Source organism: Toxotes jaculatrix, chromosome 10, assembly GCF_017976425.1.
Source record: "Toxotes jaculatrix isolate fToxJac2 chromosome 10, fToxJac2.pri, whole genome shotgun sequence".
Classification (NCBI taxonomy): domain Eukaryota; kingdom Metazoa; phylum Chordata; class Actinopteri; family Toxotidae; genus Toxotes; species Toxotes jaculatrix.
The window spans coordinates 15,915,074-15,939,791 of NC_054403.1; the positions used below are offsets into that span (position 1 = coordinate 15,915,074).

The following is a 24,718-nucleotide window of genomic DNA, read 5'->3' on the forward strand; positions in this document are numbered from 1 at the left end:
GGGTTACAACTAAGAGCATGTTTGTAATTAGATTCTTTAGTTTTTAGCTGCAAAACTGATGCACAACTTAGCTATAAGATAGAATAACATTTAGAAAATGAGCAACATGAGAAAACACACACCAAAATATGCTGTAGCACTCTGCTCTGCGCCTTTTCACAACTTATAATATCCATTAAAAAAAAAAAACATAAACGAGGAAAACAGCAACTAAATAAAGTTTAATTGATCTGATACATAGCCTTATATGGTGACTGAACAAGATTATTATTGTTTTTTTTTTAAACTTTCATTAAAAGTTTTAGATTCGTGGACTTACCTACGCAAAAACCTTTTCATTTTTCTCCAAATCCTTTTATTCCATCCAGTGCGCTCTCAGAAGTCCCTCCACTGGCAGATTTAAGAGCTGAAATAAACCGATAATGATGTCCTCTCTCCTCTTTCTTGAATGAGATTAGTTCGCTGCCTGAAAAAATCGCAAACTTTTCATCATGTGTCGGCTCAATTAAATCTGCTCTCCTCCCCTCGGACAACTCCGGAGATGATGAAGGAAAAAAAAATATTTGCAGGTGGTGTCGATTTAATCCTATAAATGGAAATATCGATTATGTTAAAGGTATTACAGTTTGAGAGAGAGAGAGAGGAGATAGTCACAGGATGGAGGTGAAATATTGACGCTCCGTTGCCTTTGGTGTGTGTGGTCTGTGTGACAGACTGAATGTCGGCGGAGCCTTTTTGTACCTCCTCCTCCACCTCTTTTTCCCCCCCCCCCCCCCCCCCCCCCCCCCTTCCCATCCATCCCTGTCTCTCCATCTTTCGTTGTCCTCCTCCTCGGTGCTGGTGATTCACCGGGGTTGACGCATCGCAGCTCAACTTGACAGAGCCGCTGAACCACGGGACTTGTCACAACTCATTTCTGTCTCCCTCCTCTCGCCGTCCTCCTGAACACAATCTTGGCCGCGGCCGTTTGATCTTATAATCTGCTTCCCTTTAATAAGGTGCGAGTCCGACCGCGCCAGTTCACCGCGGGCCAGGAGGACTCGGCAACCCTGCGGCCATCAAATCAACCAGGAAGCGAGGAATTACACGGTTTCCCTCTGTCCTCATCCCTCTCTCTCTCTCTGTACCTAACTCTCTGACAAACCACAAGTGTTTGCTTTTTTCTCCTTTTACATTAAAAATCTAAAAATGATTCTGAAGTACTTAATTAGTCGTGGGCTTATCTTTGAATTTTTAAAAAAAAAGTTAAAATTAGAATTTCGCAACAGAAGGCCCAGAGTCATCTCCAAATAATTTATAGACATATAACTGAACTTGAAAGTATTATGAAAGTATCGGAGGAAAATATAAATGTGAAATAAAGTAAAATAGATCATTCAAAAGCTTTAATTGACTTGATTGGTGAGAATAGAGTTCACTGAATAGTCTATAAAGAGAATACTGTTTGACAGAAATATTATAAGAACACTTAGGCCTATAAAATTTAGAGGCCTCCCATTAAGTGCGATAAAGACGCTAGTTATCAAAGTACTGTATACACTGAGGCCTTACAGGGGAATAATCCGTTTGTTTTTCTGTCTGTTCGTCAAAAAAGGGAGAGGAGGAAGACAAGTGTTTGCCTGCTCCACGACGTTTCTGTCTTCTCCCTTCATTCCTCAGGTTTTAGTTTTTTATTGACAGTGGGATTAAAGTGATCCCCTTCTCTCACCTCCAGCTGTCACTCAGCATAGCAACAGCAGCGGATCACTACTGTTACTGTTGTTTATTTGTAATGGATCCAACATAAATTTAAAAAAAAAAAGAAAAAAAAGAAGATCTAACTAAATAAAGAAAGAAAGAAAAAGATACTCGCTCTCACTGCCGTTTGTCGGGGCCTCTCGGTAAAATTCCCCAATAACCACCCTAATCTCCCGAATTTGAATCTGCGATGTTTGTGTGTTTCATCAATGCCATGTTACCATCGAAATCAGAAATGGATTGAAGTGACGTGATTACGTGGATCGACAGTATCCTCAAGCCAAGGGAGGGGGCAGAAGGCCAGGGTCCCCCAGAAGCTTCCCACTCACTGTGTATCAGCTGCTTTATGAAAGTTTAATTTAAATTTTCTTTTGGAATATGCGCCACTAAAGTACAATAATAAAATACATGCTGAAGGCTGTGCTCTGGTGTATCTTAAAGTGAGTCCATGTTTAAAATTTTTTTACTAGTTTTAAGACGTTTGTCTCAGTTTAGTTCTTAGCCTATATGTTGCATTTTCTTAAATTAATGTGTATAATCAAATTACCATCGAACAAATCTAAGGCCAGTTAGAAAAACTATACACATTGCACGGAGAGTGGGATAGAGGACCACACAGTTCTTTCCCCAACAGATTAATCTGACCATAAGCGTCTTGTTTTATTTGATTCAGTGCCTGTTTACAGTCACGTGAAGTCTGCTTGTTTCAAAAGCTAAATAACTACTTAGACTGTGATTTAGAAAATGATGTAACCTAATATTCACCTTTCACTCTTATTGTTTAACTACTAGAGACAGGGAACTCCATTGTTTGAGTCTTTAGTAATATTTAGTTTAGTATTTAATATTACAATTCTGACATTAGAATACAATTGAAGTGAATAGAATATTATGGGTCTATTTTATCAGGTGTGTTGTGTGCCGCCCAGTGGCGGTGAGTGGTTACTGCAGTCTGCACGGCCCCGCGCAGACTCAGTATCTACTTTGTGTTTTCAAACTGGGGTTGCCGTGAGTGGGTCGACGTTTCAACCGCCACACAAACGGCTGTATGTAAACACTTCTGAGTGTGTTTTGCTTCCATTTAAGACTTAAATGATTAAAATAAAAACCGTTCACCCAACCGGAAGTAAATACAAACATCCCCTGACTCTTTCCTGTGACGTAGCACTAGCTCCCGATGCTACACGCGGGAAACAGGAGAAGCTGCTCATCATATTCACAGTAAGACATTAAGTTTTCAAATCGTATTATTCTCTTATTTAGAAACTAATTTGTTGATATTTGTAAGTAACAAGGGAGCGCATGTTACCTATGTGCTTTATTTGGAGCTATTTCGTTTACAAAAGTAACCGATCATCACTTGGTTCTTGTACACCGGCCTAGCCCCTGGCGGAGCGCTCGATTTGGCACACGCTTTGTCTCTAAGGGGCGGTGCTGCAGCGAGTATCGTTCTTTGCTTCATTAATTTGTGGACCTCGTGCAACGTTGTACTAAAAGAAGCGTACCTCAAGTGTAGCTCAAGTTAGCCTAGCTATTGTTGGTGGCACAGCGTGGATGTTAGTATATATGGTATATATGTGTATATGCTAGTATATTCACTTAAAAATTAGCCCTAACGGTAACCGTTACTACCCAGTTTATACCAGAAGGAAATAACATTTGAAACTTTCGTGAACCGTCGCTGTTTGGTTGTTACTGCTAAGAGTTACTAATGGTTGCTGTTTGCTAGCTCACAACTCTACTCGGTGCTTTATAAACTGAGAGCGCACTCAGAAAAGCAAATTAAAAAAAAATAAAAAGACAACCAAAGTTAACTTTAGAAACTATAAAATGTTTGTTTTAGTTTTTATAGCATCATAGCATGACAGGTTCTCTCTCCTCCTGCAGTGTGACTTAGTGTTATGCTCAGTCACTATGCCTGACCATGATGTTTTCATTAGAATAAAGTTATATCCTGGGGCTGTGATCGGGCGCTCAAACTAACAGAGGAAAGCTGTGTAAATTACCAGAGGTGGGCAATATGACGACTCGGTAAAATAACAGGGGTCCCAGTATTTTGGCTCTAACTCCAGTGCGCAGTGTGTCAAACCAATGACTTGTGTCTTTCGCCCGCTGAAATGCAAATGAGACATAACTGATAGTTGAATGGTGCTGATGAGGATCATTCTCTGACTAACAGAAAAAAAGCAGAGAAAGGAGCGTAAGTGTGTTTAACTTGTTGTTTAACATAATTTATTAAACTGCATTAAATGGGAAGCATCTTACAGTCTTCTTCCTGTATGAAACTAATGAATTGGCAGTGTAATTTACTGACCAACATCACTGTTTGGATGTGTTTTGTAGCAAGTTACGTCAACTTCTCTTGTTGTGTGTGTCTGCAGTAATGAGGGAAAAACAATAAAAGTGTAGAACGGTCTAGTTCCACCTTTTTCTTTCCACTGGCATGATTTTAGTATTTTTTTGGCATTTGTGTGTCTGTGTAAAATCATAAAGGATCAGAATTGCAGTTGTTTTCATTCCCAAAAAATGACAGTTTTAAAGACAAATTGGAACTTCATGCTCCAAACTGAAAATACAGTTTAAAAAGGCCAATTATAAGTGTGTCAGACTTAATGTTAGCCCTTTTTAATGATTGGGCCTGTCTAATGTATTTTCTTCTGCCTGTCTATAGAGTATCAGTCATCGCCTGTAGCTGAGATGGGAGACACGCTGGAGTTCAACGAGATTTACCAAGAGGTTAAAGGCTCATGGGTCAGTATGTTCATCAACCATCTCTCCGCTCTAAACTTATCTGTAGAGAGTAACCATACTGGACAGCTGTTCAGAATCCTATCAATACTTTGGTTGATATCCACTTTAAAAAGCAGGGGTGGTCATTATCATAAAATTTGGTTTTGAGCTGATACCAATACCAGGGCCAGGATCATTGATATTGATACTTTTATTGTTATGTACTATCACATAAGTGAGAGAAATATGTCATGATTTATGATGTGAATGCATAGGCTAAGTTGGAATATCTTTTTAAATAGTCCTAAATAACTTGAGCTTTAAATCACAACATTTTATAACAAGTCCTCTGTCTCTTTGTGTCTCTTCCCTTTGCTGCTGCAGAACGACGGGCGGCTGCGTTTCAGCAAGCAAAATGTGGTTTATAAGAGCAGCAAGACGGGGAAGGTGGACAGCATCCCGGCTGGTGAGCTCAACCTGGCCCAGTGGAGACGAGTGTGTTTAGGTCACGGCATCAAACTGGGCACCAGCACAGGACACATCTACAAATATGACGGCTTCCGGGACACGGTGAGTGTGTTCTGCACGCACGAGACTAAGACTTGCAGGCTCTGTAAATGTTGTTAATTTGTGTGTGTGTGTGCACAAAGTTTAGAAGGTTCTCGAGCAACAGTGGAATATTACAGATGGACACGCAGCTGGTTTGTTCAGTGCCGTGTTTATAACACAAGATGTAACACAAGCAAAGGGACCACCACTAAACAGCTTCCATCCCGCGTCTGATATTTCCACGGAAAAATTCTACCGACTTGAGAGAAGGCCACTGTGTGTATGTGTGTGTGTGTGTGTTTGTCTGTCTGTCTGTCTGTTTCTGTGTGTGTTGTGTGTGGGTTGCTATCAAAAGTATGTGAATGATTCGACTCTTCTCCCCAAAGCTCCTAATGGGATTAATGAGGGAAACCAGCACTAGCATGTGTGTTCCATAAACAGTGTAATCATGGGCTCATGTGAGTCAGTGTTTATATCAATCCACTGCAACAATTTGGCTCAGAGGACAGACAAGAAAAAAAAATTGTGGTCGTGTTTGTTTTTTATCACCCCCCCCCCCAACCCCCCCCCACCCCCCCATTCTACCCCCGCTGCTCTGAGTGTATGGGGAATGTCAGCACGCAAGTGAAAGACCAGAATGGAGCAGCGGGTATAACCTGGAGTCTGTGGCTGTGAGCAGTGGCGTCCCCTGGGGTTAATCAGCAAATTTTTTTTGGGAGATGGATCCTCTTGTCCCAGACCACAGGCCGTGATGTCATTGTTTATTATCCCACAGCTAGTGTCAGTAATCGGGAGTTGGCTGGAGGTTTAGCTGCTGGCGAGCTGAGCAGACGCTTTGATTTATCTATCCTTCTAAAGGGTCCATGAACAAGATTCTGAATCTCTTCCAGAGGGGCTGTGTGTCATGTAATTGTCCTCTGTTCAAGTCACTTAATTTGTAATCGGCACAAGACATTTTTTACTTGTGAGAGTGAGACATTGAATGCAACTGTCGTTGCGGTTGCATTTTGCTAATAGACCTCAAAACTTTTTCTATATCAACCTAAATGTTTCTGCAGCATCAAATACGGAAATGTGACATTGAAGCTAGAGCCATAAACAATTAGTCAGATGACAGAGAATTGATCAACAACCAGGATTTCAGTTACTTATCGTGACAAAAATTCACGTTTTTTGTGATATGGGGTTAGTAGAAAAAATGTGCTCACATTCAAAGTAACGCACCAGAAAAAATGTTTGTTTGACTCTTTGATAGAGTTTGAGTCTGATGAAGTGGGTGTGCATTTTAACTAATGAGTGGATGAAGATTGCTGGGAGAGCAGAGTTGAAAAATGTAGTAATAAAAGACAGACGGGCGGGTGGTCATGTTAGGTAAGAGTGTGTTTGTGTGTTTGTCTGTGGTGGGTAGTGGTGGGGGGTCTGTGTTTATTATGATTAAATGAGCAGAGCAACAACAAATCTGCCAAAACTGTAATGAGAAGTAGAAAAACACTCAACAGCAGGCCTGATGAGGACAATGGGAATGAACACACCCACACGCACACTCACACACACACACACACACACTCACACTTGCACATCAACGCCAACGGGTCACGTCTGCACAAACTCTGATTTTATGCATTTACACATCTGCTCACACATGTTCCCTTGTCTAAACAATGCCTTAATCCTGGCTAACATACACACTGATGAACTTGCTCACACACACACACACACACACACTCTCTGACTCTCTGGCCTCTAATTGGCTGTAATAACCTTATGGACAGGCAGATATCCAGGTGCGTAAACTCTGTTTCCCACAGAGTCTCATTCTGTACCGTGCACACACACTTGCACACCACAATCATTTCCACATGTGTGTGCACTACCAGGACAGTGCCTGTGTGTGTGTGATTGAGCATATGTTTGTCACTGTGTGTGAGTGTGAGTCCTTTCCAGTTGTAAGTGAGCCTGCAGGATAAATAAACAGGCTGATTGTCAGGACTGGTGTGGAGGGGATGAGGACAGAGGAGCGGATGGATTACATTCGCTTCCAGTGTTCCCAAGAGGCCTGATGGCGGGTGCAGTTATAATTGAGTTGTGATTAATTAGCCCCCGTCCTCTAACTCTTTTTGGACATTGTTTTGCTAAGCCTTGAGCCGTGCAGTGCCAGTGTGTTTGCTGCCTTACTAACTTTAAGCCTTTTCTCTTTTTCATTTTTTTATTTCCTCCCTTTTCCACCAGGACTTTGAGAAGATCTCTGAATTTTTCAAGGCTAACTACAAGGTGGAGCTGACAGAGAAGGACATGAGTGTGAAGGGCTGGAACTGGGGAACGGCCAAATTCTCAGGTACAAATACACACATCAGCAACCAAAAATATTGTAAATACAGTTTAAAAGATCTTGAAATGTAAGCTGCCACTGACATTGCTCCGTCCCCTCTCTCATCACAGGGCCCCTGTTATCGTTTGATATAAACGACAATACAGCGTTCGAGATCCCGCTGTCTAATGTCTCCCAGTGCGCCACGGGGAAGAACGAAGTCACTCTGGAGTTTCACCAGAATGATGACACCGAGGTGTCCCTCATGGAGGTCCGATTCTACGTCCCGCCCAGCCAGTCTGATGAACGACAAGACCCCGTCGAGGTGAGGAAGAACACGCTACTTCCATTTCTATCTCTAGTTCTTTTTCCATAAAGTGCAAATCTCTGTTTTATGATAATGCTGAAAGTGAGTGTTTTCCTACAGGCATTTGCCCAGAATGTGTTGTCTAAGGCGGATGTGATCCAGGCCACAGGAGACGCTGTGTGTATCTTCAAAGAGCTGCAGTGTCTTACGCCCAGAGGAAGGTAGAGAATAAACACAAAACACAGTCACTAAATCACAGCACTTGGTGAATTTATTCATATAAAGCTCCTTGAACTTCTATAAATTACCTTGAACGTGTTGGCGTTCACTTCCCTCAGCTACAATACCATTGTTTACACCATTCACCTTAGTTAAAAATCCAGCTAAACTGCCCTCGTTTCTCTTTTTATCTTCCCTCAGATATGACATCCGTATCTACCCGACCTTCCTTCACCTCCATGGTAAGACCTTTGACTACAAGATTCCCTACACTACTGTCCTCCGTCTATTCCTGCTGCCACACAAGGACCAGAGGCAGATGTTCTTTGTGGTAAGTGGACTTTTGTGACACAAAGTCTTTCTTATATGGAGTTTGTACCCCAAATCATTTTTTTTTACTTCGCTCTTTCTGTTCTTCTCCTGCTCCTTTCTTCGTTTTTGCCATCCCCCTATATTTTCTCACACTTCTCACCCTCTTTTTGTCTTTGTGTGTGTTTTCATAGATCAGTCTGGATCCTCCCATCAAGCAGGGTCAGACCCGTTATCACTTTCTGATTCTGCTCTTCTCCAAGGAAGAGAACATCAACCTTACTCTCAACATGAGCGAGTGAGTATGTGACAGTAAAGAACACCATGTAGCCAAGTGTTATATGAGCTATATGTGAGTTTAGAGTTTGTATAAAAGCCCTGTTACATTTATAACGCAGAATTCCACTTGTGCTTGTGCAGCTTCATGATAACAGCCAACTATTCGATGCACACTTTTTAATATTGCAAAGCATGTATCCACCAGGGGGAAGCAAAGCTCTGAAGGAGTACATTTCTTATGCTTACATTAGCACAAGCAGGTTCCTCTGTTCTTTGCATTGTTGCTCACAAATACCAGGAAGATAGATAGTAAACCTGTCCTGTCTTCTGTGTGTTTAACAGGGAAGATGTGGAGCGACGTTTTGAGGGCAAACTCAGTAAGAACATGTCGGGGTCGCTGTATGAGATGGTCAGCAGAGTGATGAAGGCACTTGTCAACCGCAAGATCACCGTGCCTGGAAACTTCCAGGGGTAGGCACCTCATTTAAAACACATTTTTATTTACGTAAGTAAGTGCAGTTAAACACGCCTCGTTCTCCCACAGTCATTCTGGGGCTCAGTGCATCACCTGCTCCTACAAGGCCTCCTCAGGCCTCCTCTACCCGCTGGAGAGAGGCTTCATCTACGTCCACAAGCCGCCTGTGCACCTTCGGTTTGAGGAGATCTCCTGCGTCAACTTTGCCCGAGGCACCACCACCACGCGTTCCTTCGACTTTGAGATTGAGACCAAGCAAGGAAACCAGTACACCTTCAGCAGCATTGAGAGGTGAGGACATTAACTTTGTAATTCCTTTGTTATACAACATGAGTAGATCTATCATGAAAAACTAGTAACCTGGTTATGAGATTAACATGAACCATAAAGTAACATAACATAAAAGCCTGCTCCATGACTGCAGCTGAAGACATGCATTAACTAATCCGACTGAAATCCGATCCATTCATTGCTGTTTACATGAATGTGACAGTTCATTGTGATTAAGATTGTAGATCATATCATCCAGCTCTGAACTTATACAGTGGATTTCAGCCAAAGTAACCTCTGTCTTCCTCTTTTAGAGAAGAGTACGGCAAACTGTTTGACTTCGTTAACGCCAAGAAGCTCAACATCAAGAACAGAGGGTTCAAAGAGGTAACACTTTTGCCATTTGAGCATCTCCCATTTTGTAAGCAAAGATTATCGCACCAGTTTGTCAGACTTATTCCATCCCAGATATTGATGCTTGTTGCCCTTCTCCTGTGTGTCTGTCCTTGTACCCTTGTAGAAGAAGGTGGGTATGGTCATGGGCGTCACGTGTGGATTAGGCTCTTGATTTTTATTGGTGTGGAGTGATTTCTGCTTGCATGGCGTGCCGCTGACGTGTGCGTGTGTATGTTACTGAGAATTGTGTTTAATGATCTTGATTTTGGTTTGACTTTACCAATAGGATTGGTGGTGAGCCTGATAAATATCGAGTGATTTATGATTAATCATGAGACATGGGGATGAAGGAGTGTGTGACTGATAACTCCATTGAGAGTGTGTGTGTGTGCGTGTGCACGTTTGTTTGCATTATGCTGACTAATGTGTGGCCCGGGGGCTTCTGGTGTGCTTTAACACTTGACACAGCTGTCATTACATGACTGCTGCCTAACATGGGCAGTGCTGATTGCATTACCCATAATGCTGTCCGTTGACATATACAAGTCCCTGGTCTGTCTGGCAGTACAGCTGAAGCACCAGCTTGGTTTCACTGGAACGAGGGCTATCCGTTGCCCTGGTGACAGGGTCAGCAGAGCAGGTCAATGAAAATGAATGGACCTGTTCTCCATTTCCTGTTGGTGTTTTAATAAGAGCCGCGCTCACTTGTTGTCTGTCCTTCCCCTGGCAGACACAGATACTGATGCACGAAGACAGGAAGGAGAAGAAAGTAGTTTAGTTCATGGTTTGGGTCTGACATGAAAACACAGTCCAGTGGCTTCCAGCCTTTTTGGTACATGATCTTTAAAATAAAGCCACAAACCCCCTCACCCTCCACTTTAGTCATAGACTGATTAAAGGCCTTAAAGACCCAAAATTATCCACTAGTTCACAAGAGTAAAGTAAACTTCCTATCCTTAATAAGGCTGCAGCTCCCTCAGATTTAACTTGCCATTGCTTGTGGGGGGTGTCAACCTTGAGGTTGCAAGAGAAAATTAATCAACTGCAATTTTGATAATCGATTAATCGTTTCAGTCCTTTATTAAGCCAAAATTCCAAATTTCCTGCTTCTCCATTGTGGTTTGTGCTGTTTTGTATCACTGTAAATTAAATATCTTTGGGTTTTAAATTGTTTGGACAAAACATGTTGTGTGAAAAATTCAGATTGGCGTTTTTTTTCTATTGTCTGACCTTTGATTGGCTAAACGATTAATTGATCATAAAATAATGGTTAATTGCTGCCCTGAGATGATTTCTATTTCTTCAGTTGAGCTTCTCTCTAAGTTATTGTATCTTAAGGAACTCTCCTCAGTGGGTAGTGTTTTGGGTTTTTTTTTGTTTGTTTTCTTTTGTTTTGTTTTGTTGGTTTGACCACGCAGTTTACTTTCAGGGCATGAAGGGTAAGATTGACGAGTACAGCGACTCAGACGATGACCAGCACGATGCCTACCTGGAGAGGATGAAGGCTGAAGGCAAGATCAGAGAAGAGGGCAACAACAGCGACGAATCAGATGGTGGAAGTGGTGAGTGACTGTCTCAGTATGACAGACATAAGGAATACAGGTTGACTTCGGACGATCAGAAGGTTTGATTGTGGGCTTTTCTCTCCTGTTTCACTTTCTAGATGAGTCATTTAACCCTGGAGAAGAAGACGATGACATTGCAGAAGAGTAAGTGACTGTTCTGTTCGAGTCTGTTCACTCTTTGCTAGAACATCTTTCTCTAGGAATACATTTCAGCAGCCATCATCGTTGGCTTCTTTCAACCACCTCAACTTTCTCCATTACCGAATCAGGTACGACAGCAACGCCTCAGCAAGCGACAGCAGCGAAGAAGGGGATGAAAGCGAAGATGAGAGCGCAAAGAAGAAGAAGGCCAAGAAAGCCAAAGTTGTGAAGGAGAAAAAAGAAAGGAAACCACGCAAAGAGGTGAGACAGCCCTTTGGACATGAGAGAAATATTACTGTGTAAGGGTTGAAAGCAGACAAGTTTCAGGAAGCAATTTTTCTGTTTCTTTTTTTTTTTGCGCCTGTTATTGCAAACTTATGAACATTGTATATAAACTGTATAATTGCACACAGTTACCTGCTGACTTCCCTCCTTTCTTCAATCTGAGTAGAAGAAGCAGAAAGATAGCGGCGGCCCCAAGAGGCCGATGAGTGCCTACATGCTGTGGCTGAACTCCAGCCGTGAGCGAATCAAGTCGGAGAATCCGGGCATCTCCATCACTGAGATCTCCAAGAAGGCCGGAGAGATGTGGAGACAGCTGGGCAAAGATGAGAAGGAGGTGAGACAGGAAAGAGTCACTCGTCTGTTCTCGTGCCAGATATTAAGCTTTACAAGAGTGAGAGTTCTAAGTTAAGCTTTATTATCAGAGTGGCTCCCAGTGAGTGAAGCAGTACAGGACCATTGTGCCCACAGAGAATGAATGCAACCACAGAATGAAATAAAAGTATTCATTTAGACGGATTTAGATGTACCAGGAAATGCCTTCTCATTTATAATTCAAACTGTTTGACTTTTTACAACTTTCTTCTCTACGGTCAATGTTACTCAGTGCGCCATCAAGTTTGTGTGTGACTAACCTGAACCAAAATCATTTTAAGACTATATATACTTTTATGTACTTCAACATAAAAACATAATCCAATTCAATTATTTCATATCTATGTTAAATCCATATCAGCACTATACTTTGTTCACAAAATAACTTTCTCCTCATTCATCGCAGAGTCACTTTTGTCCAGCAGATGTCGCTATTAAGCTCCAGGCTGTGATTGATGGAGTTTTGGAGTTTTTCTTCAGTTTATTTTTCAGAAAGGAGCCTACACTTACCTTACAACATTTAGTTTCATAAAGCAATGGAAGGCGTTTTAAAGTGGAGCTTCTTCGAGATGCCAGATGTGATAGTTCCATTGAACTTGTGCAGTGCAGAGCAGTGCTTCTTCGATGTGTACAGTCTTTATTTAATCTGTCTCACTCATTTCTCCTCCACACTTTCCTGCTTCTATTTCATTTAGGAGTGGGAAGCAAAGGCAGGAGAGGCCAAGAGGCAGTATGACAAAGCAAAGAAAGAGTACACAGAGAGTGGCGGCGGATCAACCTCTAGTTCCAAGAAGTACGGCTAACACCTTTCACATTCTTTAAAAATCTTTGTCTCTTGACACAAGGAGTCTTAAAAATATGTCATCTTCTCACTTGTGCCATTAGGGAGAGTAAAAAGTCTGCAGGTAAAAAGGACGAGAAGAAGAGGAAGTCTTCCGGCGGAGACAAGGACAGGGAGCGGGGAGGAGGCAACGACAGCTTCAAGAGCCGCGAGTTCATCGAGACCAGCGAGGAGAGTTCATCAGACTCTGACCACAAGAGCAAGTCCAAGAGGAAGAAGGTAAAGCCAGAAATGATAAACTTCATTATCCAACAGCAGGATCCATTATCAGATAACATAAACAGATTAAAATTCAGGAGCGGTAGTGAGTCAGTCAGTCAGTGATGCAGGGGACAAACAAACAGATGATAAAAACATTGTGATTTGTGCCCACTGTATTTGTTTAACACCATATTAACTTGTTTTGTTTGAGGATCAAACTGTGTCATGAGGACACAGTTTCTAAATGACTTCATCTTCATCTTTTGTCATTTCTGCGTTGACATTTTCTGTTACTTATCTCACAGATATGACACTTTGACCTGACTCACTGATCGGTTTCTCTCTGGATGCTGCTCAGATTCTAAGTTTGTCAGCATTTTAAACTCCTCGCCCAGCCTTGTGAAGCTTACTCCTCCCTTTTTAGCAAGATGTTGCCTAACAAACATAAGTAAATGAATGTTGAATGAATGTTGAACAAATGTAATGGATGATGTGGAGGCAAAGGACCACCTGACAACTGGTTTCTCTTAGTTAAACTGAAAACATTGTGAAGCCTTAAAACTGTTTGATCAGACTAAGATGTGAGCCTTCAGTAAGATCTCAGTATTATTCTCGTCTCCAGCTTCATTTTGACTTTATCTCAGATTCAAGACGGAATAATATTTATTGTGCTGATGCACTTATCTTTATTGTACAATTAACCCCTCTCCTGATATTGTCTTGAACCAGGAATCAGACGACGATGAGGAGGAGGAAGAGGCCGTGTCCACACCCCCTAGCTCAGAGGAAGAGTCTGACTAAACACAAACACTCTCACCCATCGTACACACAAACCAAGGACCAAGCATCTGTACTCTTCATGTTGGTATCACACAAACAGACTGACAGACAAATCAACAGACTTGAGTTGGGTTTTTCTTTTTCTTCTACATGTTCTCCTTCAAGGGTACAAACTCATCTTGTGACAGACTGAAAGCTCATGTGATATTTGATGTTTGAGCAGGTTCTAACACTGACAGCTCAGTTAAATGGTGTTATCATGAAGTACCAGTTGTTTTTTTCTTTTCCTTGAAAGGTTTTTTCGTCTCTCACCCATGGAGAGATGGTGGTTGTAGATTTATAGCACGGAGGAGTGTAGGAGTTATTAGTTGATTAATGTGGATAAGACAGAAAGGAGATAATACGAAGCCATTTTGTTCCTCTTGTGTAGAGAATCTAAAAACTGTAAGTAAGGATTTTCTCTCTTTTTTTTTTTTTTTACATTTTCCCATGTCATGTTTTCAGGCTGAAATAAATGAATAATTTTTAATAAATATTCTTTATTGGTTTTGTGTACACAACCGTTTGCATAATTCTGCTGGGTGATATTGAGTGAGTGAGACACCAGCAGCTTTAAATCCATTTTTTAAAAACCCACCCAGATGTTTTCACCTGTTGGCTGATAAGACCTTTTTCATGTGTACAGACAGCTGCTATATCCAGAACGACTCCCTATTTACCAAAACGCAATACTCCATATTTTCTAGATGTAAAAATCACTGTAGTACAAGCTCACACCCATCAATGATGAAGCAAAATGATGAAGTATCTGGATTCTCAATTTACTGCTCACTGTAAACTACCAATTATCCTTTATATAGGTATCCGTGAAAGAGGGAGTTATTTTTGGATGCAGCTTGTGTTTGATGGACTTAATTCTCGCTCTTGTCTCTGTTTCACATGTTCAGTCAGCCTTAAGAAGTTAAAACATCTGTGTGGGAGTGTAGTGTAAAATTAATGATGGCTGGATTCTGTTTAGCTCCTTCGGTTTCAGGGTCCTGGGATTGTGCACGCTGGCTCACTGTCACACTGTAATGGCTTGCTGGGACACTCGAATAGTGCTGTTAGTAACACCTGTGTTTTTTCCTGGGATAACATGTCCAATTTTTTAGCCAACATGGATAAGAAGTCCTTGAAATGCTTTGAAAACAATGAAAAGAAAATTTGAATGTCTATAATTCCTTTGTAGTTGCCAAACTCCATCTGCTGAGGAAGATCATGTGATATATGAGCAAAAGCTCCAGAACAGCTTACTGAATGTTTTGTCAGCCGTTCTTGCCAAGGTCAAGAATGATGTTTGAACCTCGGAGCAGTTCTATTACATTGTGCTGTGATATGTCGCCATTTTAAAGGGTTCACTTTGCGATTGTAGGACTGGGCGGCAAGTTCCCTCCAACATTACCTGACAGGAGTAGAGCAAAAGCTCTTATTGTGTTCACACTCACCAGCTGCACATGGGATTCCTATCTGCTGTGGTGTTGTACATCAGGCCCATTTAACCAGGCAGGGTGGTTTGGGAGTGTGTGTTATCAGGGGAAGTTAGATGGCGGCAGTAGTGAATGTTGGAGAGACAGTGGTTTCAAACGGGAGGCCGAGGCCTAAGTACACGGCGGTTTGTAAAAGGGCTGCTATATTATAGTTGAAGAGCGTGGTTTTTAAGAGCCAAACACAGCCGGATGTGTGGTTTCTTTCCACTTGGACAGTGCTGGTTTTGACGATAAGGTACTCTTCCTGCCTTTTCTGCTGCAGTAACACTGACTGGATGTCCTAAGAATAACCTTTTGTTTTTTTAATGTCGGTTGACATTTTTAACATGAGTAACTTTTCAGTTGACTCATTTGAATCTATTCCCGCATAAAGATCACTTTGCGAGTCATATTTTGAAACATCTTGTTTTTCATCCTGTGAGAATGTACTGAGATATTTGAGCTAAATGCTAACATGATGTTTAGCAGGTATAAAGCTGATTATATTCACCATATTGCTCCAGCACAGTGGGGCTAAGGCTCATGGGAATGTCATGTGTTCTGCAGGTATTTGGTCATAAACCAAAGTACTGAAGAAACAAAAATGGTGACCTGATCAAATAAAGCCAGGGGATCACCTAAGTGATTACTCCGACGGGGGCACGAACAGTTTAATCATATGACAATGTGTTCAGTGCCCTGGTATCATAGGGGGCGGCCGTCGCTCAGAAAGTTAAGCCTGCGACTTTGGACCGCCCGGAGATCGGAGGGTCGCTGGTTCGATTCCTCGACCAATGGATACGCACAATGGATATGGGTGGTGGTGAAGGAGACGCGACCATGGCCATGGTGCCCCTGAGCAAGGCACCGAGCTCCTTCTAGTGAAGCCCCCTGCCACAGCGTCTCTAGTGCATGTGCATGCTTGTGTGTGTTTCGCCCACTTTGTGTGGGTAAAATGCAGAGAGTAATTTCCCCTGGAGGGACCAATAAAGTATAAACTTAACTAACTTAAAGGACATAGGTTGTGAAAATTATTTGAAATGGCGGGTGACAGGATAGTTCACATCGTCTGATAGAGCTCTTCTGTCGATTCCTCAAACAAATGTAGAGATATTTCTGTAGGACAAGTGAAAACTTTCATTCATCCTCTGGGGAACATAAATACCTGTGCTGCCATCCTTAGAGCCAAAGCTGTTGCAAATACAAATGTGACTGCACCAGTACAGACTGAGGCAGAGTATCTAGGTCCTTCTTCATGTGGTGTGTTGATGTATGAAGTTGTGTTCATGTAATCTTGGGTGGGTGCGTGTGTGTAGGCATGTCCAAAGTGTAGCAGTCATAGAGGGATTGACTGTGAATGTGTTTACATAGATCCCTTCCTGTGGCATGATGATCGCTTTCACAATGGTTTCCCCTTTCAATCCTCCACTCCCTGCTCATGTTCGTCTGCATCTGCAATTTGACAAACAGTGTCTCATCTTTGCAGATGTATAGATTTCACAGTATCACTGGCCATCACAGGAACTCTCACAATATGCCTTTGGGATAAACGTTACACTCACATGCAGCCTGAAAGCTCGTGTGCATGTTTGAATGTATGTTCACAGCCCGCATGTGTGTTTATGTGTATCTTGTTTTGTGTTAGGTTACCATTAATTGACCACAAACATAATGGACCCACTTAAGAAATGACATAGTCTCTAGGCACATACATCTACACACACACACACACATATACAGACTCTGTCATTGCATCATTACATTATCTCCCTGGTGTGAGACAGTAATGCTGCTGGTGCTCATGAGTGTGTTGAGAAGTGGTCGTATCATATGTCGCAATTATTGCACAGTTGTCAGTAATGCCACAGTTTGTAATTTATTACAGTGCTCAAGGCTCTTATAGGAGCCTTAAGTATAGAATTGGATTTTTTTTTTTTTTTTTATACTTTTGATGTACAGAAATGCAACAAAATGGTGTTTAATGGAGACGTGCTGAATATTCGAGTAGTTACATTTTCAACGTTTTCACAGCCAATTTTGAGAAAGCGTAAATGCATCTCAGATGAACTTGGTCCTGACTGGCTCTGTCTGTAAGTCGTTCCAGTGGTGGCAGTCTGAAAACTTTTTGGTTTAGTACTTTTACAACAAAATACTTAGAAGTACTAATAAAAGTATTTTCTCAGCCTGGATTATGGAAAAACAAAGACTTAAATTGCAGTGAATGGTGGACGCAACCCAACTGATTTGAGTTTTTCCCCAAAATTTCCTGGTATGTGCAGGCCTTCCATCAGGAGTGGGCAATATACCAATACATTTTATATTGCAATATTTATATGGATAGTCTAACTTTGTTCTCAAAACTGAAATATCCCACATTTTCTATTCTTTTTCCTGATTGTAACTGATGATGTGGTATCAAAAAATGAAGAGGCCTGTGCTATGAAGTGTGGAATGGCTTAATCTTAGATGGAAACTTAGATGGAGACAGAAAGGACCCAGCTAAAGTTGTAGTAAAGCTGTGTACTTATTTATGAAAGGCTGTTAGTCATCAGTAACAGATTAAAAAAAACTGTCTGTGTCTGGTGTATTTACAGAGCATCGCTGTCTAATGAACCAACACACTCACTCACACTCAGACATGAATGGAGTGATGATAGTGTTGCTTGCTTTAGATAAAAGCATCTGCGAAGTGTCAAAAATGCACTAAAAGGGCATCATAAATGTGTCTGGCACAAATGAAAATGAACGTAAGGGCGATTGATTGTTGCCCGTTAACAATTGTGTGTGTGTGTGTGCTTGTTGTTTGTGCGACTTCAAAAGTGTTGTACATAGCTGGAATGAGCCAATGATGGAGAGAGAAAAAGAGGCATGGGAGATGGGGATTTGTGCGGAAGGAAGAAAGGAGCGAGGGAGGGAGGAACAGAAGAGACACTTTTTCCATTTTCCTGTCTCATTTGAGTAGAGAAAGGGGAGGTCCAGTTTGTGTCATAAACCAATGAAACCAAGACAGTGAGGGAGAGGAGAGAGACAGTGAGGTTTAAACATCAAATATGCAACGAGGCAGATGAACACAGGCCACAACAAAGACCGAGTGACAGGACCGGTGTGAAGATTAAGACCACATTTAGAATCAGGAGTGAACTTCAAACAGGTTTTACCACCACGCTTCACAAAAGGCACCTGTTGAGGTTGGACAGGAGTTTCACTTTTCTCTCAGACTCAGGAGGACCCGAGTTTTTGCCCTTTGACTTCCACTGACAAGCAGCCATGGGCTCCTTGGTTTGGGGCTGCATCACTGACTTCTTCACCTACGAGACCACCAAATCTGTGGTGGTCAAGAGCTGGTCTGTGGGCATCATCAACCGGATCGTACAGGTGCTCATCATCACATATTTTGTCGGGTCAGTAATGCATTTTTTATATATAAATTTGTAATTATATATAAAGTTTTTGTTTTTTTGTGATTTGTTATTTGATGTCCTCCTCTGAGATTTCTACCACCATGAAGGTGATGGGTATCTTCTGGGAGAAAGAGCGAGGGAGATCACCAAACAAACATAGTATATGGTATAGTGATAGATTGATGTTACTTTCCATTACTGGATATTTTGAAACAAAATGACGGGTTAATGTTTTTCCTGTGTTGCTAAGAGTGAGGACATACTGTGTGTCGTCACTGGAATAACGGCAAGGAAAACAAGTTACACAAAAGGGGGCTATCTTTTCTGTCAAGCAAATAAAAAAATTCAGGACAAAAAACCACCTCCAAAACACACAGAAAATGTTGCTTGACAGGACTTGAAACGTAGCAGTGATCTGAAAGAGTTTCACACAATAGATTTTTTTTCTTTTGTCGAGACTCATTATCTTCTATCCTGCCACCTACTGGTGAGCACAAATTTGACCTAATATTGAACTAAAATAACAAAATTCAAACAACGTTTTAAAACTGGAGGTCAAATCAAAACAAGGGGTTAATAATTATGGGAAACATATTTGGCAGATACCACAAATGTGCATCAGGGGCAACAGATTTTCTCTCTTTAATCAAAACAAATTTTGTGGCTCAGTATGAAAGTTAATGTGCGAGCAGCTTCAGTCTTCCAATTAATTATGTCCAGAAACAAACACTCTGCTGTTCAATCTGTTCTGTCCCACAGCTGGGTCTTCATCCACGAGAAAGCTTATCAGGTGACTGACACCGGCATCGAGTCCTCTGTGATGACCAAAGTAAAAGGCTTCGGTTACCATCACAACCATGTGATGGATGTGGCTGACTACGTCTTCCCCCCACAGGTGTGTGACCCTGATAACCCCTGGTTAATGCCCCACGCAAACGTGAGCATCACCTTTGACCTTAGGGGCAACCACTGCTTTTAAATAACTTCCTTCTTGCGCTGTGAAATGGTTGGACTAGGTCTGAGGTACACTATCAGACAGACATATCAAGGTTGAATGAAAGGTTTGGTGTTGGTTTGCGCTCGTGCATGTGGAGTATCTAAGACTCGGTATCCGGAGTCAGTGTGAGTCCATCTGTCAGTTCATGAGGTGGCCCGTTGTTCTGTGTGTTGTGTGAGGCACATTTTGATGTTTCTACATTGTTACATAAACCTACAGTATGCCATAAATGTTGTGTTGCGTTACAGGGTGCAGGTGTGTTCTGCATCATGACCAAACTCATCATCACCGAAAATCAGTTCCAAGGAAAATGTGCAGAGGTGAGGACACATTCTAATCCCAGTTTTTCTTTTCAGTTTCAGTGGATTTTAAGGATCTGAGGGAACTGAGGGGGAACACGCAACTGTTCTAGAGAGGTGGTGGCTTCCAGGCAGATATCTTTGATAGAACGGGACAGCTGCACACGCATAACTCAGACGTGACCATTTGTTTCAATTAACAAAGACTGGCATTAAGGTGAACTGCCTCCTTCAGAATAAAAGCCTACACTCACCTGGCTGACATTAATACTGAGAAGGGTGTGTTTCAAATCAGAGCTGTCCTGCCAATCAATTTCAAAGACATAGAAACAGAGTCCTTTGAAAGACCAATTGAAGGAAACAAGGTCGCATATTTTCTAACTTACATGCTTAGTTGTCTCATTGTTCCCACAGAAATAATTTTGTTCATAAAAAAGCTCCACATGATTCACTGCATCACATATTAAGTTTCTCTGTGTGTGTTTCAGCCTGTCAGAATGTTCAACTGCAGCAGAGATGAAGATTGCCACAAGCATTTTGGCGCCATCCTTACCAGTGGTAAGTGATTTCTTAAAGGGGCTGTAACCCATAGTTTACACTATCATTGAATCAAATGACTGTGAAAACAATGTGTCAGTGTGTGCAAGAACCATGAGTGAATTCATTAAGCAATTCATTTTGTAGTTTTTTTTTTTTTCCAGGGAAGAACAGTCAACACCTGTTCACCGGTGTGCCTTTGTTTTCCTTTTTTTTTGTTCAGCATTGCTTTCTTTTGATCGCAGTGAAGTGATTATTTTGATTATAGTTTTGTGCACATTACAATGAGTTGATCTTTTTCATTAATAAAAAAAATGTAACTAATTTTGGATCGCACCAAATCTCCTTAGTAGACAAAACAAACGAGGCCTGACCTCAGCAACCTTCAGTTTGTTTCCAAAAGGCACCTCAACATGAAAGGAGTCACTCATTTTGGTGAACCTCCAGAGAATTATCACCCGAATATGCACCTCCCCTCAATGTTATGGGGCTTTAGCTGTTCTCAGTTTAACTGTTTTCTGTCTCTCTCTCACATACTAGGGGTAATAACAGGTGTTTGCCTCAAACCCATCGGTGAATCCGAGGGTCAATGCGAGATTGAAGGATGGTGTCCAGCCGAGAATGACGGCATCAAAGTGTAAGAGTTACACACTCACATACATGCAGACATGCCACACCCTCATTTTCCCCTCATTTAAAGAATTGATGGTTATCTTCTCCACTCCTTCTCTGTCAACATCCTCCTCAGCGAACCGATGTTCGACATAAAAAACTTCACCATTTTCATCAAAAACAGTATTCGCTTTCCTCTCTTCAATGTCACCAGGTAGGTGACACATGCACACACACACACTCATATTCTCAATTTTAAGCAGCTGAAAACATCACACATGCTCTTTTTAGAACTACAAAAAGGTTTTTTGTAATCATAAACATGAAACATGAAATGTTTGTCTCTCAGAGGGAACTTTCCCTCCACAATGACCTCTGCCGATATCAAGAATTGTACCTACCATCCGGACACGAACCCCTTCTGCCCCATCTTTAAAGTGGGGGATGTGCTGAACTACACCGGGCAGACTGTGGAAAACCTGGCAGATAAGGTCTGTCTTCTATCTCCTCCTTCCTCCTCTGTCTCCTTAAAATTTAATCCACTCTTCATGCTCAAGACTAACATCAGTTCAGTTTTGTTGTCAGACATGAAAAACATTTCTGGCGTGATCTAACTGATTATCACAAGAAGCAGACTAAATTCTGAACTCTTGTTTCTTTTCCTAATCGTTCTTGCTCAGGGTGGAGAAATAGGAATAAACATTGAGTGGAAGTGTAACTTGGACCTGAACATTGAGAAATGTGTGCCCAGGTACTCTTTTACGCGACTGGATGCACCATTTGCCAAGAATGCCGTCTCTAAAGGGTACAACTTCAGGTACGGAGGCTGATTTTTCCTCTTGATGTGCGCACGCTTTTTATTCCTTTACATTCCTTAATCCTTTTTTTATTTCTTTCTCTTTGAATGCAGATTTGCCAAATATTTCAAGACAGAAAATGGGACTGAATTTCGGACACTTCACAAAGCATATGCAATCCGCTTTGATGTTATGGTCACTGGCAATGTGAGTTGTGGGACATTATGTGTGCATGTGTGTGTGTAAATTTAGAGAGCAATTGCACACTAATGTTTGTGTGTGTGCTGTACACATGGTGTTTTTTTTTTGTTTTTGTTTTTGTAGTTTTTTGTTTTGTTTTTTTTTTTTTACAAAAAATCCACATTCCAAAATCCACAGTGTGTTTTCAGCTAAAATTTTGCTGGATTGTGGCTGTTCAGATTTCATAGCTAAATCCTATGGCCCCTCCATAACTGTGATGTAATAGGCAAGACTATGAGGTCTAGTTTGGACCCCACCCCCCTTCCGGCTATGCCAAGTATAAAAACCAGACCACTAGCTACCTAATCTATCCTCAGTTTTTGCCTCTTACACATGGCTGCTGGTGACGTTAGCATTAGCAAGTCGAATAAGAAATGCAAAACAATGTTGATGAACAACACATTCGATAAATGTGCTGTACACATGGACATTGAGCTGTCTACCAGCTACCGATCAGACATTTCCCAAAATGTTGTACAAGGTCTCCATTCCTGGCTGTGAATATCTTGTATTTCCGAAATCATCACTGTAAAAATGTATCCTCAGAACATTGCCTTAAAAAGTGAAATATCATTGAAATATAATATAAACTCCATCTCCTCCTGCCTGTCTCTTTCAGGCAGGAAAGTTTGACACCATCCCAACACTGATCAACTTGGTAGCTGCCTTCACTTCTGTCGGACTGGTAGAGGATTTCTGATCAGACTAAAGATGATGTGATAAATATATTTTTCTCGATGCTGTCAGGCTTCATTACTCTATTTTTTTTTCTGCCTTGACAGGGTACGGTTCTTTGTGATGTTATCTTACTGAACTTCTTGAAAGGGGCAGAGCAGTACAAAGCCAAGAAATTTGAAGAGGTAATATGTTTCTTCTCTCTCTCTCTCTCTCTTTTTCTTTTTTGAATGGTGCAATTTTTAAGGAGAAACACAGACAACAGAGTGACTTTGACCAAGACACTGAGTTCAGGGGAGCTTTTCTGTAAGTGCTTCATCGCAGATTTTCTCTGTTGTTCTGTCCATCCAGGTGTCAGAGGCTCAGATAGAAGCATACCTCACTCAGAGCCCAGGTAGCCAGCTGTCACTCAAACCAGGTATCAAGAACTCTTATGACTCTGGAGCCCTTTCCCTCAGTACCACTGACCAACCTATGTGACTGACAACAACAACAGCAATCTGAAGAAATGGACTTTCCTCTTTCTCTCTCTGGCCCTTTACCTTATTGCCTCATAAGAGATTCCATATGCCTTTTCTGGGTGTCAGGATCCTTCAGTCAGTTTTAGTTTGGCAAGTTTATGGAACTGGGTAAAGAAGGACAACGTTGCTGCCAGCTTCACAATTTCGCAACTAGAAATGGGAGTCAGAAGAAAAGAGCTATGGCCCTGTAGTTCATAGCAGTAACTGGCACCCTGGATCCTCTAGGTTAGTAACACTCAAGTAAAGTTCCCCTAAGAAAGATTTATGATCAAACTCAGTGCATGGGCAACTCTACAGCAGCCTTTTTTGGATAAAGCTTAGATTAAACTGCAGTCATTAAACTGAGAGGGAAACATAAAGTAATAAAAATGTTATTTTATTATAAGCAGTTTCCTTTTACAGTATTTTAACTACAATAAACTATAACCTCCTGTTAAACCCAATTAAATCCCCTTCTCATTTCCAGTTAGCTTTGCTCAGATGAGCCAGAATTCAAAAGCACGTAGTCAACATGAATAACACTGCTGAGAATAAAACCATTTGCGTAACAGTTTTTGGAGTATTTCTCTTTGTCGTCATGTTCACACACTCACCAGCTGCCTTTCTTCTCCTTCCTGCACACAAATAAAAGCACTGAAAGCTCCTAATGGTGTAAAGACACGGTTAATAATGACGTGTGTGTGTGTGTGTGTGTGTGTGTGTGTGTGTATTATATGGAGGTGGTGGCAGTGGGATAAATGTGTGTGTGTGGCTTGAGGTTTACAAATGGTCCATTATTAGTCCACTTCTGGGTGATGACGCACAATAGGAGACGTTACTGTATCGACTAATGGACTAATGCAATTCCACTTTTTTGTGCGTGGACAATCCAAAATTACATTATGATTCTCTTATTCTGTCCATTTCTCTGGTTTACTCCCATGGCTCCGTCGCAAACATTTATTTAGTTCTCTTTCTGTCTGTTTTGCTCAGACACAAGCACGTGCTGTACATTTTGGTCTCCCCGCCTTTTTTCTGTCCCCTCTCGTTTCACTTTAAAATGTGCCCGGGGCACTAATAGATCAGCTAAAGAGCCTCTTAATGGGTCTGACAGTGATTTACGCGAGGAGATAGCTGTGAGGAAAGGCCACAGAGGAGTGGACAGCAGTTAGCCACAAAGTTTGATGTACTAATTTAATCACACAAGTCAATATAATGCATGTAATGGAAATGACAGGATATAACACACGGGACCATAAAGTCCTTTTCTCACTAATATAACAACATTCAAAGGCCTAATAAGACTGGTTGTGTGTGTCCATGCACACAGTTTTGTAATTTTGAAACGTGATTTAGCAGATTATGTCTCTTTCACTTCAGATGATCCCCAT

General features: G+C 41.5%; 2 protein-coding genes across 3 annotated transcripts; both read left to right on the forward strand.

Moving 5' to 3' along the window:
- The first annotated feature begins 2,903 nt into the window (after window positions 1-2,903).
- ssrp1a (structure specific recognition protein 1a) lies at window positions 2,904-14,291 on the forward strand. 2 transcript variants are annotated; one of them, XM_041048790.1, is made up of 19 exons: window positions 2,904-2,958; window positions 4,409-4,488; window positions 4,852-5,037; window positions 7,246-7,351; window positions 7,456-7,649; window positions 7,752-7,852; window positions 8,052-8,181; window positions 8,354-8,457; window positions 8,781-8,909; window positions 8,983-9,204; window positions 9,498-9,570; window positions 9,704-9,709; window positions 11,009-11,141; window positions 11,243-11,288; window positions 11,414-11,546; window positions 11,737-11,904; window positions 12,638-12,735; window positions 12,828-13,002; window positions 13,714-14,291. In XM_041048790.1, exons 2-19 carry the CDS (start codon window positions 4,435-4,437, stop codon window positions 13,783-13,785), a joined length of 2,130 nt encoding a protein of 709 aa, XP_040904724.1. In that variant the 5' UTR covers window positions 2,904-2,958; window positions 4,409-4,434; the 3' UTR covers window positions 13,786-14,291. The 2 variants fall into 2 exon arrangements, with proteins under 2 accessions (XP_040904724.1, XP_040904725.1); XM_041048791.1 differs by lacking the exon at window positions 9,704-9,709.
- A 4,009-nt stretch (window positions 14,292-18,300) lies between these two features.
- On the forward strand, window positions 18,301-23,948 carry p2rx3a (purinergic receptor P2X, ligand-gated ion channel, 3a). Its single transcript, XM_041047500.1, has 12 exons — window positions 18,301-18,670; window positions 19,430-19,565; window positions 19,916-19,987; window positions 20,455-20,524; window positions 21,044-21,140; window positions 21,252-21,329; window positions 21,465-21,606; window positions 21,796-21,932; window positions 22,026-22,119; window positions 22,772-22,837; window positions 22,935-23,012; window positions 23,179-23,948. Exons 1-12 carry the CDS (start codon window positions 18,537-18,539, stop codon window positions 23,305-23,307), a joined length of 1,233 nt encoding a protein of 410 aa, XP_040903434.1. The 5' UTR covers window positions 18,301-18,536; the 3' UTR covers window positions 23,308-23,948.
- The last annotated feature ends 770 nt before the right edge of the window (window positions 23,949-24,718 follow it).

Bases quoted from the DNA above. Each gene is read 5' to 3' on its own strand.
- ssrp1a (XM_041048790.1), top strand. From the start codon at position 4,435: ATGGGAGACACGCTGGAGTTCAACGAGATTTACCAAGAGGTTAAAGGC. The intron at 7,650-7,751 runs GTGAGGAAGAAC...GTTTTCCTACAG, and splicing joins AACGACAAGACCCCGTCGAG to GCATTTGCCCAGAATGTGTT. The intron at 11,547-11,736 runs GTGAGACAGCCC...CAATCTGAGTAG, and splicing joins AAAGGAAACCACGCAAAGAG to AAGAAGCAGAAAGATAGCGG.
- p2rx3a (XM_041047500.1), top strand. From the start codon at position 18,537: ATGGGCTCCTTGGTTTGGGGCTGCATCACTGACTTCTTCACCTACGAG. The intron at 21,607-21,795 runs GTCTGTCTTCTA...GTTCTTGCTCAG, and splicing joins TGGAAAACCTGGCAGATAAG to GGTGGAGAAATAGGAATAAA. The intron at 22,120-22,771 runs GTGAGTTGTGGG...TGTCTCTTTCAG, and splicing joins ATGTTATGGTCACTGGCAAT to GCAGGAAAGTTTGACACCAT.